The following is a 14,741-nucleotide window of genomic DNA, read 5'->3' on the forward strand; positions in this document are numbered from 1 at the left end:
GCCCCTTCAGCGCTGGCTGAGGAGACCGTTTCACCTCCAAAGTTATCCTTTCTTCGCTGGCTCATATGCTTGTCCTGTTTCTTTCTGGGAACTCGCGGGATGATGGTTGCGTAAGACACTTTTTTAATTGGAACAATGAAGAGACGTTTGACCTGTTACGCCCCTATCAGTCATAGTCACAAAATTTCCTGTTTGTGGTGTTGTGTTCCCAGGTAAGGCAAACTGCCCTTGCTATGCCAAGGCTGAACTCCTGGCTGACTATCTCCAGGCTAACTTGCCCAACTTCAGGGTTCACAAGATCACTCAGCACCCTGACAAATGGGAGGTAAGGGATCGTTAGTCGAGGCCTTAGTAGATGCCCCAGTACTCTACAAAGCAACGAATGTGCTTATCTGTAGTAAGTCTCTTCTTCCTCTGAATTAGTGTTTTGCTGTGTGGGTAGAGGTGTTGCAGAAGCAGCTTTGGCTGCAAAAGCTAGCCAGAGGAAAGGTTTGAATCCTGTGAGAGACTGGCATTCTTGTGATTCTTACCATGGAAGATGGGCACAAAATGTGGGTCAGCCTAAAGCTATGTTTTGTCAGTAAGAAGTTTATTATTTTTTTATTACAGGCTGCTCAGCCTGTAAATCTTTTGCACACTGCGATTGCATATGCCTTCAGAGCTGTTACTTGCCAAGAGCATTTCTGGCATTCAAGGGCTCTGAATTGCAATGAAAGTATGAAATTAAATCTCACGTATTTGTTTACCATGTGGATGGGTCTTCCTGAGTACTTTTGCTGTAGACATATTGCCATGTCTACACTGTAGTCCCTATAATGAACTGAAAAAACTGCAGTATTACTTCATGAGATAGGCAGTACTATGACGTTTATTGCCTTTTACATTTTGCTTGACACCTCAGCCAAATAACTGGAACAGTTAAGTGAACAGCAATTAACTAACCTCTGCAGCTTGCTTACCTTCTGCAGCTAAATAGGAATCCTCAGTTTACTTACTATTTCACAACATTGATGTCTTCAATTGACAATTAAGCAAACTTACAGCAGTAAAATCAAGTAGAAGTAAGACCTTTTGCTGAGTTTTGTACAGTGTATCACCATGTCTTGTTTTGTGTTTTGCACCATCTTGCACACACTGGTATGTGAGTAAGCTATGAAGGACCTTATTATTACGTATTGAGGAAATAACAGGAATGTTTATAGCTGTAACATTTAAGTTTTAAAAAATATTAAAGTGTTAAAACCTTTTGGTGGGAATGTTTACGTTAGCAGTGGCTTCATGACATTTGTGAAAAGAATGGATGGGAATACAGACAGTCTCCTATCATTTGGAGAGAACTTTTGGACCGTGGAGGGAAGGGTCTGCTTCTGGGAGGAGTTAATGACTTTCTGGAATATGCTCAGGTAATGAGCTGCCTTTAATACAGTAAACACATATTTTATGTTTTCTTATAGCATTATTGTTCTTTATTCCTCCTTCAAATGTAAAATAAAACTATCCTTTCTCATGTTATCTTGCTGTGTTTGGGTTGTCATTTAATTTGAGATCATCCTTTTTTTTTCTTAGCATTATTATGGCGTCACCTCAATGAAGTTGAGTGAGGAACTGTTAGACATTGCTAAGGAGAACCTGCAGGCACACAGTGAAATTGAAAAAGAGGAGGAAGAGATTAAAAGTCTTATCAAGCCTTTGCAGATCTGGATCACCAGGTGAGAGTAAAAAGAATATCTGTAAAGTTTCACTCAGCTTCAGAAGAAAGCACTTTTTCCTATCGCGTATAACAGGTGTAACCATCTGAAGTTATACATGAATTCCTGTAATTTGCTGATTTTAATTAGGTTCTGCACCCCTGAGTATTCAGTATATAATCTAGAAATTATTTCTACTTTTGTTGCATTTTGCACTAGTTTAAGTGAGGGATGTGAACAGGCAACATTTAGACCCCAGATCACCTTAAGGAAAAGCAAGTATTTACAAAGTCAGGAATTTTGTAGCACAACTATATTGCATTAAATGTTTTTGGAAATATTTAAATAAGTCTCTTGCAGTTCTACCTTTAGAAATTTCTGTATCTCTGGTGGTACTAAAAGAGCATCTTAAATCTGGTTCTTTAAAGACACCAATTTTTAAGTGACAGTATTGACTAAAATGTATTGGATGGAAAAATCTTCAAATGAAAAGGAGGACAGAGCTGTTCTAATTTTTAACCTGTTAAAATGACAGAAAGAGAGATAAAGGAGGCAAGATAGTGGTCTATTTAAACATAACCAAATACAAAAGAAAGATCTTTGTCTTTATTTATGTAATACTTCCAAACAAGCAGTTGTTAGTCTTTAACTATGATTTTTCTATATACTTCTCCTCTTAGTGCATCAGCTCCAATCTGTTATCAGCTGATCCCTCTGTTGGCAAATGGAGAGGTGTTTGGGATGACCACAGAAATCAGTATCCATTTGCTTGACACTGACCAGTTTAAGGAAGTTCTTTGTGGTATTGTAATGGAAGCTGAAGACATGGCGTTGCCACCCCTCCGCAGTATTTCAGAGCACACTGAAATAGATGAGGCTTTTATTCAAGCTGATATTATCATTGTTCTTGATGATGTCCTCTTAAACCGTGAAGTCCAATCCCTTGAGTGCTGCATCAGGGAAGTGAGTAAGATCTGTCAAGTGTATGCTCCCTTGATCGAGAAGAATGCCAAGAGTGATGTCAGAGTAATTTCATCAGGAAAGACCTTTGTAAACCTTAAGGCGATGATGATTATGACATATGGTCCATCCATTAAGCCTGAAAATGTCATTGCCGTTGCAACATCCTGGGAAAGTGCAGCTAAAGCCATGCTGGCCAGGAAGCTAAGCATGAATGCAGCAGGTGAATACTTTTTTATTCTGGTGGCATTTGGGGAATTCAGTGGATGAACACCTTTGTGACTATGTATTTCATTGCAGAACACAGTTGATGTGCATACAGAAATGCAAGCCCAGCAGTGCCCCCGCTGAATTGCATGGCTGTACAGAGTGCCAGGGTGTCACTAGCAGGTGCTGCCATTTTCTATGCTTATCTGGGTCGGTGCCTGCTCCCATGAATGTCAATTCTTTTGCTGACTTTTGGATGCAGCCATGCCATTTTGGTGTGTATTTCATGCTGGAAATACACCAAGAAGGACTAAGCAGTGTTGCAAATCATGAACTAGGCTTCAAGATTGCACTTGCACTCTGCAGCTGTTATTTTGGAGACACACTAGCTGTGAAGAAACCTGATATCATACTGCTGTGCAGATAATGAAAGTATAATAGAACTGTGTTGTAGTATTAGTTCTGGGTTAATTAGCTTTCTTTCTCAAGTCAGTTGTTACAGCTTGGTTATATTTGCACAGTTCTGCACTGCATAGCAGAAGTGTGCTCCAGGAGCCTGCTCAGTGTTGCAGGAGTAGGGACTGGTCATAAATGAGAAGTCTAAATATTTTGGAGCCTAAGAAAACAGAAAAGAAGTAAGTTAATAGGCTGAGTAGCCTATCAGCAGATTATCTGAGAAATTCCTTTTGTACCAAAGCAGGTAGATTTAATTTATTTTTTTTAATATATTTTTTAATGTTAGGCGTTCTGTATTTATGTTTACAGGATTTTAAAAGTAACATCACTGTATGTTTGCAATGTGATTTTTTTGTTGTTGTTTTAAAGAACTAAGTATTTACTAGGGTTTGCCTATTATGTACAATAACATGATATAAATTAAAGTTGCTTTTTCTGTTTGTGGTGAGGTTTCTGTTATGGAGAACCTTGTTGCATTTTTCAGATCAAATAATTTCTCCTATAAAGGCAGGACACTGAATTGAAGAACAATTCATCTTGAAAGGAACTTCTGAAGGTCATCTAGTGCAGTCTACATTGTGAAAGTATTTGTCTGTCTTTTCATTTCAGTTTTTCCTTCTGTTATAGGAGTTAAAGACGTGATTGTGTGGGGCAATATTACTGGTTCTAACTACATTGATTTGTCACATGCAAAACTTTATGGATATGACTGTGCTATTTGGGGCCCAGCTGATTTTCCACATCCTTTGTTGAATAAGATTTATGATAGGTACAGTACAGATTTTTTTTTTAAAGTAAAACTAAAAAAACGTCTTTTAATCTATGTTTATCTGAATGTGTAATAAACATCAAGAAGGGTTTTTGTTTTCAAGGTTTATCTTTACTGACTAGTGCTGTACATAAAGGAAAACTCAAGTTTAAGTACTTGGATGGTAAAAGAAGTTGAGTAGTTCCTAGTGCTATACGTTGTTCTGACTCTTCTGCCAACTTCGTTTGTAACTGTATTTTCCTACACATTAAGAGTGTTTCTCTTCTATTGTATGATGAACAGCCTATAAGAGGTAATGAAAGTCCAGGTTAGTGACTTAGATGTCTAGTATGCATGAGGAAACTTTGAAATAATACTAAACATTTATCTGCATCTTGAAGTACATGAATTCCATTGAACACATTGCCTGAGCACACTAATGTTGTCAGTTTCCCAAAATGGGCAATTTGTTAACATATATAAAAAGGATATCTGGCAACTGGATGGCTTCTTGTGGAAGGAAAAGTAGCAGAGAAAGCATGGGTGCAGTGAGAGGGCAGCAGATGTGACATCCACTCAGGCCTGGCTATATGGAACTCTCCAAATCTAGAATTTACTGGACAGTAGATATTTCTTTTGTTCAATACTTTTACTGTGCTGACCACAGAGGGATTATGGTTCATGGCTGGGTTCTTAGGTTATGAGAGGTTATGACTTGGGTAAATGACCTAACTTTCATAGCTAAGCAGTGTTTGTTCTTACCTTTTGAGCCTCTTTTTGTTTCTTTGAGTGCCTTGCCTTCAGCAGTGAAGTTTGAATAAATTTCAACTGTTCTCTTCCCTCAGGTTTAGTTATTTTTCCCTCTAGAAAACTACACTTCCTGAAATCATCTCAGGTTTTATTTTTTTCTCCCCCCCCCCCCCCCCCCCCCTTTTCTTGTTGTAGTGAATGGATCCATTCAGAATTTCTATCTGCACAGACTTCACTGAGTTCCCGGCTCTGTCATTATGTAGGAATGTTACCTGCTCATGCGGTAGCCACTGTACTGAGATACTGGTATCACAGCTCTCCTCCTGGGGAGATTGTTTCTGTGGGAATACTTAGTAAAGGTAAATCTACTTTTGCTTCACATATTCTTGTCTAGCTTTCCCCATATGCATAATGTTATTTTTTAGTCAATAATTTTAATTTATTAAAAACTTGTAAAACAAATCATGATGTAATGGGAGGCTGAGAGTTTGTTTCAGCATAAGAACCTCCAAATCTAAGCAGTTTTGCTCTCTAGAGCTTGTGATTTGGTACTCGCTTCTTACAATCATCTCTTAGTTTAATATTGTCTTGTTCCAAGTTGCCTCTTAGTCTGGTTTAAATGCTTTTCTGGTGCATGTGTTTTAGGCAAGAACTCCTTATAGTTCTTAGAGCCTAAGCTATAAAAGCATGTTCTTCTTAGGTAATGTTACAGTTCCATTATTGGTTCATGTAACTACCCAACAGCCATTTAACTCTTGTATGAAATAAAACTTTTTTTTCCCCTTTTTAAGATGTAAAATTGTTACAGCAATTCTGTTACAGCACAGGAAAGACATGAACCTGTTGGAGCAGGCCAAGAAGAGAGCCACAAAAATGATCAGAGGGATGAACACCTCTTCTGTGAAGAAAGGCTGAGAGAATTGGGGTTCAGCCTGGAGAAGAGCAGGCTCCATGAGGGACAGACTTTTTAGTAGGGCCTGTTGTGATAGGACAAGGAGTAATGTTTTAAACTAAAGAGGGCAGATTCAGACTATATATAAGGAAGAATTTTTTATGATCAGGGTGGTGGAACACTGGAACAGGTGGCCCAGAGAGGTGGTAGATTCCCCATCCCTGGACACATTCAAGGTCAGGCTGGATGGAGCTCTGAGCAACCTGATCTAGTTGAGGATGTTCCTGTTCATTGCAGGGGGGTGGCCTTTAAAGGTCCCTTCCAACCCAAACCATTCTATGGTTCATGTACATTTAACTAAAAGACAAAGTTACAGTAAAAGGGGAGCTCTTCTAGTCTTTGAAATGTACACTCCATTTATACTAAGATCTTACAGTTGCAGACTTTTGCAAGTCTGTAAGACTATCTTGACACTGGTGAGGATGTGTTTTTTGTTCAGAAATAATATGTTTGGGTCGTTGTTTCCCTCTTCTGCAGGTCAATTTTGCATTCTTGAAGGAATTGTCTTCTCTATGCCAGTGAGGTTCCAGAATGGTAACTGGGAAGTCATGACAGAATTAGAAATTAATGAAATGACCCAAGAAGTTCTGGGACGCTTAGCCCATGAGCTGGTTCAGGTGATTATTTTTTGTATCTAATAGTATGCCCATTCTGCCACCTATGGGTACCTTGCAATATAACTTTGTATACTGAAACCTTTGCTCCACGTTAGCTGTACAAACTGCACATGTGCATTTATGCATGATAAATACCCAGTATTTTTAAGTGTAAGGTAGTATTTATATATTGAAATGAACAGATGGTTGTTCTGTGGCTCAAAAAGGATATGATAAAATAAGTATACCTACGTAAGTGTAGAACCTGCACCCCTGAGTTCTGCATGCTTTGTGCAAAACAGAAATATTAGCTTTAATGTAATGTTTCTACATTCTGCGCTGCTGATGTTGATGTTGCTTGTGTGGTATTCAGCATAGTATGCCAGCAGATATATCTTTTGGGATCCTTATTGTGGTGACTCTGCATGAATGAAGGCCAGTTTTTACTAGAATTTTACTAGTATTTTTGTCAGAAAACATAAAATCAGTCAGCAGTAATTTTGTCATAAACTTCTTGTGAGTTAGTGAGGCAAAAATAATTTGACTAAATATTAAAATACTGAAAAGACTGGTCCCAAACTCAACATTCTAGCTTCTATCAGATTTTGTGATCTTCAGCCATACTATTAACAGGTAAGGATTATTTTATTTTAACGTATTTTAAGTTTGTGCTAGAAATTACAGTGCATGAAAAGAATGGGTGATATTAAAATTGTGTTTTGGGTTTATTTTTCAGGAAAAGCTCATTGCGCTAAAGGAAATAAAAGAAATGCATCCATATGCAGCTGAAAAAATCACTAGTAAAAAAATTTTGCATCAAGGTGGGTTTTTCTCCCCAGAAAAGATGAGATCAAGTTTTAAGTGGGAATTTAAGTAGTGCATTCTTACTTTATGTCCCTTTGGTTTAAAATGCATGTAAGAACCTTAGGAAGGAATATAAATAACAGTGCTTCTCTGATGTATGCTGGACTGTGCCCAGGGCATGGTGATAGGAAGGGCAAGCCTGCATGGTAGCAATGCTTTGTTAAGTTTCTATTGTGTCCTTCACAGACCATGAATATAAAAGCTGAGCACAAATAATACATTTAGCATGACACATTTTACCACGGGTTATTAGTAAAAATAGTTTTAACCTAGTTGAAGTACTTCCACCATGTGTCCTACCATATGTTTTTGAAGCTGTTCTTTACTATACTATTCTTTACTATCTAACAATAATGAGTTGAATTTCTAACAGAAAAAAAAATACTGTAAATTGGAACTCAAACTTCTCATTTTTCTATCTGTTACAGTACCAAAGAGTTCATTCACTATCTTTAGTCTATAAGCCAGTCAGAAGAAGAAAAAGTTGAGACATCCAAAGACAGTAGGCTAAAAAAAGAGATATTTCTGCTTTCTGTAGAGAAGGCAATCTTGGTAAGTGGCAGCCAGATCTGCCACTTCTTCCAATTAGAACAGATGAAAGATCTTTTAGAGATCCCTACATTATGAATTATTAAGCCATTTTGCTTTGTTAATGACAAACCAAGTTTATCATGACATAGTTTTTTTAAATGTATGATGATATGAGAAATTTCAACTAAAAATCTACAGAACAACTCCGATATACCTTCCTAATATTTAGGAGCATGTGGGAGGGCTATAGGCTACATGATACTGCCATGGCAAAACTCCCCTGAATCCACAATCTGCTTTTCCTGTGCAGAATATAAAACTCACATCTTCTCCAATGTCTTTCTGTGCTGCTTTTCCTACGTATTCTGCTTTTCAGGTTCTCTGTTCTCTTAAGATTATATAAAGGAAAGAAGAATTATTCATCAAAACAAGAACAGATGAACTTTAAAGTGTGTTTTATTTTTGTTTTCTCACTTTTCCCCAATTCTTAGGTTCTGAAATCCCTGTACTTTCCCAATGTTATAGCCATTTCTTTCTACTTTTAGGTCCTACAGGCCTTTTCCCTAGTTAGTTTTCTTTCTCCCTTCCTTCAGATTCTTTCCAGTACTTTTTTATCAGCATTTGCTATACTATGAGCTGCTCTTGTGCATTAAGGGCAGGCTGAAGAATGGGGAAACTACTTGGAGCTTGATGGCCAGGCCCTTTAGTGAGCACATAAGCCTTTTGGTTATCCATGCTTGTTTCTCAGGGAAGGACTACAGAGACAATAATATTTTCTTGATAAATGCAGAGTTGAATTATTCTACTGATCATGACCAATCGTGAGGCAATTGGCAAAAGGAAAAGTTATAAACATGACCTTGATTAATCCAGACAGGAGATTCCTGATTAGGTAGGAATGTCATTCTCTGTCTGCACTCTACTTGTATGGCACTGCTTCTCTGTGTAGCTGTCCCATTCCTCTTGCGACTGCTTTAAACACCAAGCAGAGGGCCATTCTGCTGCTAGCAGCTAACTGCTTAGTTATGGCCTACTCTTGTGACCTTAGTAGCAGGTGCTGTACTAGTTGAGTATTACCAAAGTGCCCTGCTTATCTTCTTGCATGTGTAAGTATTTTAGGAAGTTTGCAAAAATATGTGCTGTTTTTTTCTTTTTTACAGAGATGGAAGCCTTGTCTACTGGCTCATTTTAACCAGAGTTGTCTGGAGGAGAGAATGCGGAAAATTCCCATGCTAAAGCTATGTTTCCATTTCCATTGTAGCAAACTACAAAGAAAGGCTAAACATTGTCATAGTTTTTACAGTACCTTCCTCATCAAAAACCTGGAAATTGCAGGCAGAAAAATATTTCAAAAACAGTGTGAATGTAACATTCTTAATCTGGAGACCAAAGCAAAATTCCTGCCGACTTTAATAAGTCTAGGATTTCATTTACATCCAACAACTTATTTCTTCAGACCAATAAACTGTTTCAAAAACAATCATATTATAATAATTTTGAATGAGATTGTCACACACAGAGTGACAGTTTTATAACTCCAAATTCTTGTTTCAGATGTAATTAAACACAATACTTGCATAAGAATATACATTCTCAGGCAAAAACAATTTTCTAACACAAAAATTGAAGTGCATACATCTCCTTAGTGACAAGATCATTTTTGTCTCCATGTCTTTTATCTATTCAATGAGTTTCATAGGGACTGTTGATGTGTTTTAAGTCAAACATGCAATTAAGTCCTTGTCTAAAACAGAATTGATGAGGTACCACTGTCACTTGCATGTCTTTAGTGTCTTAAAAGATGGAGACTGTGTTAAATGAAATAGTATTGTATTTGCTAATTTTTTATCAGAAGTGAGTTTTTAAAGCAAAATAAGAAGTTTCATGTTCTTTGAATTATATATATGTAGTTGGAATAAATTCATTATTTCTGTTCAAGTGGAGGTTCCAACTCTGAACAGGGGTAACTTCTTACATGAGGAAACCAAGAGGAGTTCATCTGCTGTTTATTGGCTGATGTTGACAGAAGGGGAAAGGGTGTCTCACTGGTCTTAGAGAGAGGAGCTCGGCTGGGGTATCACAGGAAGTTGGAAGAGTGTAGTTTCTTATGTGAAATATACATGGGAGAAGCAACAGTTACAGGAAGTGAGATATTGTTGCAGGTATCTTCATGTAAGAGTTCACATGGGAGCTGGTAGAGGGCAGTGATGTAAGAAGTCTTGAAGAGAGTGGTTAGGAATCACTCATTTCATGAGGAAGTGGTCTCCAAGGCATTAGTTTCCAGCAGTGTGTGCACAGAAAATTGGCTGAGCCTCTGAGGAGCATCTGAAGGCAGATGTCTCAGGAGAGCATAGCCAGGAAGGATGCTACAGTAGTCTTTAGAAGGAAAGTTAGCTTCTCTAATGTGTCTTTACATTTGTTTTTTTCTGTATAGATTATGATTTGGCAGTCTTTTATTCTTTGAATTCTTTTATTCTGCCTGTGAAGATAGTAGTTCAAACAGACTGCAATTCAAACACCAACGCTGCACAGCTGTTAGTGAGAAGGAAATGAACTCTCTGCAATGTATAAGCAGGCTTACTGGACTTGCAAGTCACTACCTAAAAACCACAAACAAAGAATTTCGTCTCAGATGTTGGGAGGAGAAAGACAAAAAAAAAGTCTTTGACGTCTCTTGTATCCTAAATTATTCTAATTAATTTGCTTAGTGGGCTGTAGGGGAATTTAGGTCATTCCTCATGGAAGCATAATAGAATGGGAAAGTTTCTTTTCCTAGCTTTTGTTTAGGAGAGAAAGAAAGAATAGAAATAATAGGCAAGGTAAAATATGGTAACATATTCAAAGTTGGTTACAGTTGTAACACAGGAATTAATTTAGTCATCACTAAGTTTTTTTCTATAAGTAGTAAGTAATTTTTTATATACATTTTCTCACAAGTTACTGAGTAATGCTATGTATGCAGGACATTCATAGCACTGATGAATCCTACCACCTGGGTGTTAGAGTAACTGTTGAAAAATTTATGAAAAAGGGCTTTAAGATAAATGTATCTACCTTACAGATATTATATATATTCTGCATAAACCCTAGCATTTGGGTGTACTGGAGAGTGTGTAAGCTTTCCGGTTGGTCTGAACAATTCTTATTTTAGGACATTACCACTAGGACTTACTATTTTTCCTCTTTGTGTAGTTGTACCAACTGTTCATTACAGCACACTGTGCTTGGTGCATTGTTGTGCCAGCTTCCACCTCATTTTCAGTCTCTATAGCAACACTGTTTCTCAGCAACTGGGAGATGCTTGGTAAAGGCCTCTCAATTTAGAAATACTGCAATCCAACCATAAGAAAAAATTGCTTTGAAACAAAGATCAAAGAAGTTTTATCTTCAATAATTCAGGATATTTATTACTAATTAATTAGTGCTCTCTGTTTTGACTGCTTAGACAATTACCTGATACTTTGATCTGGGCCTTTGCAAGGCATTTGTTGTGAACAGCTTTCATTTAAAAGCAAAACCTGTAGAACTGTGTCTTGAAATCAACTTTTAAGTGCTATAAAACTACTGGACTACTTTGGTGGTATCGTGTGACTTCTGGGCCTTTAGTAAGTAGCTGAGAGAAAGGTAAGTGCCGTTACTGTATTTAAGAGGAGACAATAATTTCAGCCTTTGAACACAACATAGGATGTTTTCACCCTTCACAGGAAACAAAAGTAATTGTAGTTTATTTTATGCGTATTTAAAATATTGATCATACGTTGTTGATTTCAAAAGAAGGCAGGCCTCTGTAATTAAGTCAATTGATCTATTTGGGAGATTTCTGTCTTACTTGATCTGGTTTGTCTTTCTCTGTACTTTAACTTAATTATGTAACATGAATAAAAGTGCATTTTATTTGCTAAAGTACATACACTGAGAAACTGTGTAGGCAAACAAAATACATCTAAGTAATCAAACATGTTACTTTTCGTGCACATTCCAGTAGGATTCAAGAATAAGGCTACTCTTGTTCTGCACATAAAAGTATTTCTATTCATGGGACTGGGGTTTATAATGGTAAAAATGTATTTCCTGTACATTTGTAATTAATTTTAAAATTCTTTTTTGTTTTGTGGAAGCATTTTTAATTATTGAAGGACACATGTAGCTGAAATACAACACACTGACTGAAATAGTGTATCAATGAGCAGTTAGTTCAGATCTGATGGCAGGCAGATACTGCTTCTACTTTCATATTATGTTAATTATAAAGTAGATGTGCTACCACTGAAGTAGATCCTGTTCACCCAAGCATTCCTCCTCCAGTTAAGATCTGAGCTCTCCACAGAGTTTTGTGTATACAAATGTAGACTGTACATATGTTAATAAGGGCTTTCATAACTTTTTTGAGATAGGGTTCATGGGTATGTTGTTACGATGTTGCACAATGACAGCCAGTTTGGTAAAACACATAAACACATACTTTGAGACCATGAATACCCTAGTACAGGAGTACAGTGTTATTTATCCATGTGGGTGATTTAAAGGTTAGACATCGTGCTGTAGTGGATAGCGAGCTCATCATCTTACAGTAAGTATCAAGTGCTAATAGATTATGCATGCTATACAACTCAGTGAGGTCAGTGGATCTGTTCTTGAGTGTGCAAATTCTAATGAGTGAGTTCTAATTTAAGTGAGTTTAACTTGCATATTTTTACATTCATCTTGCTTTTTTTTTTTTGTGCCTTTGGTGGGGAGAAAAAAAGGAGGAAAACATGAGGCAAGCTGTGTGTTTGTAAGTCTATCTTTTAGGTTGCTACATGTAGCTTTCACTAAACACTTACGTTTAATTTGTTGCTTAGAATCTTCTGATTTCATTGATTTCCCTACATGGGCTTTTTCTGTCAAGTATACAGAGACATACGCTGCTGCACCTATTTTAGAAGTAATTGTATAAGCAAGGTTACATGCCTATGTAAATGTTGGCCAGAACTGCAGCCTTGCAGAACCCAGGGTCGAGTCCAAGATCTAAACCTTAGTAAGGAAAAAAATAGAATAGTGAAAAAGAAACATAGTGGTATTGCTTTCAAAGAAGGACTTTTCAGAAAAAACTCTGGCATTGTAATACTTAATGAAGAAGTTATTAAAGCAAACCTGTATCACATCATTTTCAGTATTTATAAGTTATTTAGAGACCCAAACACAAAGTTGCAGCTTTCACCAGTTAAAATGGTAAGAAGCATATTTATGATAGACTCAATAGTTACAAATCCTTGAGTATTTATGCTTTATAATTGGCTAGTATTCTCTCATGTTTGACAAATGGTCATGGACAAATGATCAATGACTCTTGGTGGGAAAATGTAATAAAGTGAACATTTGGGTAAGTTCAGATTTAATACCTAATTTATTATTTAAGTTTTAGATAGTTTCCAACTATTTAATTTTTAATTATTCTAGCAATTTCCTTTTTTTCCCCACTATAAGCCACATGTAGGCCTTTGGAGTCTCATGTGGCTTAAATCTGTTATACCTAGTGTTTTTCAACTGCAATATAAACTGAAAGTTAATTAATATACTGAATTGATATTTATATTTTTACATTTAAAAATATAATGTAGTTTAGAGCATTAATGAGATAAATCCTGAGTGGAGACATTCAGATTCTGTTATTATCAGGGACTCTTGCTTTCAGGGTTCTGTAAAGAAGTAGATTCATGGTTACACTTCCTTTTTCGCTTCCTTCTCAGCTCAAGAAGAAATGATGTCAGCTCAGCTGAAAACTTCAGTTCTGTTTGAAAATTTTACAAAATAAACTTGTGAGAAACTACAACCAATGAATCTTGGGATGTCTAGTGTAAAGGTATACCCTTTCTGACCTGAAATTATACACTATGGACTGTGTCGTAATCCTGTATGTAAACACTGGATTCTTCAATAGTGAAAGATCCCATTTCCTGTACTTGAAACTGTTCTGGGGACTGTTTTCACCCTGAGACAATTATGTAGTTACTAGAGTTACTCCTACTTTATCCTGAGCAGAGAGCCTGCAATTTTCTGGAGTTTCTCTGCACTTGGCACCAAAACTATTATGTTGCTTTATGTAAGTCTGTTTAGTTTCATTTCTGAATTGCATCCAGTAAATTGTTCAGATTAAAGGTTTGATTTGAATGGTTCGATATGTCTCTGTCTAGAAAATGTGGTTTTACACTTTGGTTTGTTTCATTATAGAACGCCTAATGCCATCTGTTCATTTCAAATGGATCCAGACTTTCAGGGTAAGGATTTTTCTCATTTTTTCCCCAACTTTTCTCAAAAGATATTTCTGTGTCTTTTTGAACAGAAACTACTGAATTGTAATGAAGTCTCACCATTTTCAGAATCTCTGTGCTGTAGCACATAAATGACAAGTTTCACAGCTGTGATGTCCTACCTTTATTTTTGGATCTGTCCTGGCACCTTCCTTGCCATTGTCACATTGGCTCGTGGAATAGTCACGTGCACAGGGGCCATGATCCCTAATTATAATATATTTTAAGTTTTTTTTCACATATTCTCAAATAGGCATGAATGATGGCCATAAACTCCCTTTTTGAGTGCAAAATCTTGACAGATACTTCATCTGCTACATAACAAGTAGCACAAAATACAGAACTAACAGGTAACCAGCTGGAGATGTCAGGAAACAATGCACTCTTTTCTATATGCGTAGCAATTCCTTTGTCACCTTTGCAAAAAATGGCATTTATGAGTCTTGAGGTGAAATTCTGCAGAATGATTACATGCTGGTTTTCTGTCTAAAGGGCAAGCTCCATTCCTATGAGAAATAAAGAGTTTAGTGCCCCTAAATAGCTTCTAAACTATCATTTATTATTATAAATAATAGTCCTGAAATATTTTGTATTTTATTTGGGCTTTTTTTTCTTTGTCTGCTGTTTTACTTGTGTGCTCTTGCAAGTTAATTCTGGAACTGTGCTTGGCAGGCACAGAATGCCCTGCTTTGAGGCCAC

The 14,741-nt window shown here is 36.8% G+C and overlaps 1 protein-coding gene across 4 annotated transcripts in view; it reads left to right on the forward strand.

The window, feature by feature from the left end:
* The window catches only part of MDH1B (malate dehydrogenase 1B), a 31,209-nt gene that overhangs the window by 359 nt on the left and 16,109 nt on the right, over nucleotides 1-14,741 (forward strand). For 3 of the 4 annotated variants that reach the window (XM_055812655.1, XM_055812654.1, XM_055812657.1), the window contains exons 2-12: nucleotides 213-325; nucleotides 1,269-1,403; nucleotides 1,567-1,709; nucleotides 2,369-2,871; nucleotides 3,939-4,080; nucleotides 5,005-5,168; nucleotides 6,239-6,378; nucleotides 7,094-7,178; nucleotides 8,913-12,526; nucleotides 13,482-13,594; nucleotides 13,963-14,009. In XM_055812655.1, coding sequence (XP_055668630.1) covers nucleotides 213-325; nucleotides 1,269-1,403; nucleotides 1,567-1,709; nucleotides 2,369-2,871; nucleotides 3,939-4,080; nucleotides 5,005-5,168; nucleotides 6,239-6,378; nucleotides 7,094-7,178; nucleotides 8,913-8,944 — 1,457 coding nt within the window. In that variant the 3' untranslated portion in view covers nucleotides 8,945-12,526; nucleotides 13,482-13,594; nucleotides 13,963-14,009. Of the gene's footprint in view, nucleotides 1-212; nucleotides 326-1,268; nucleotides 1,404-1,566; nucleotides 1,710-2,368; nucleotides 2,872-3,938; nucleotides 4,081-5,004; nucleotides 5,169-6,238; nucleotides 6,379-7,093; nucleotides 7,179-8,912; nucleotides 12,527-13,481; nucleotides 13,595-13,962; nucleotides 14,010-14,741 lie in introns of those variants that run through there. The other variant, XM_055812658.1, reaches the window with a different exon arrangement.

This window comes from Falco peregrinus, chromosome 8 (genome assembly GCF_023634155.1).
Source record: "Falco peregrinus isolate bFalPer1 chromosome 8, bFalPer1.pri, whole genome shotgun sequence".
NCBI classification, from domain to species: domain Eukaryota; kingdom Metazoa; phylum Chordata; class Aves; order Falconiformes; family Falconidae; genus Falco; species Falco peregrinus.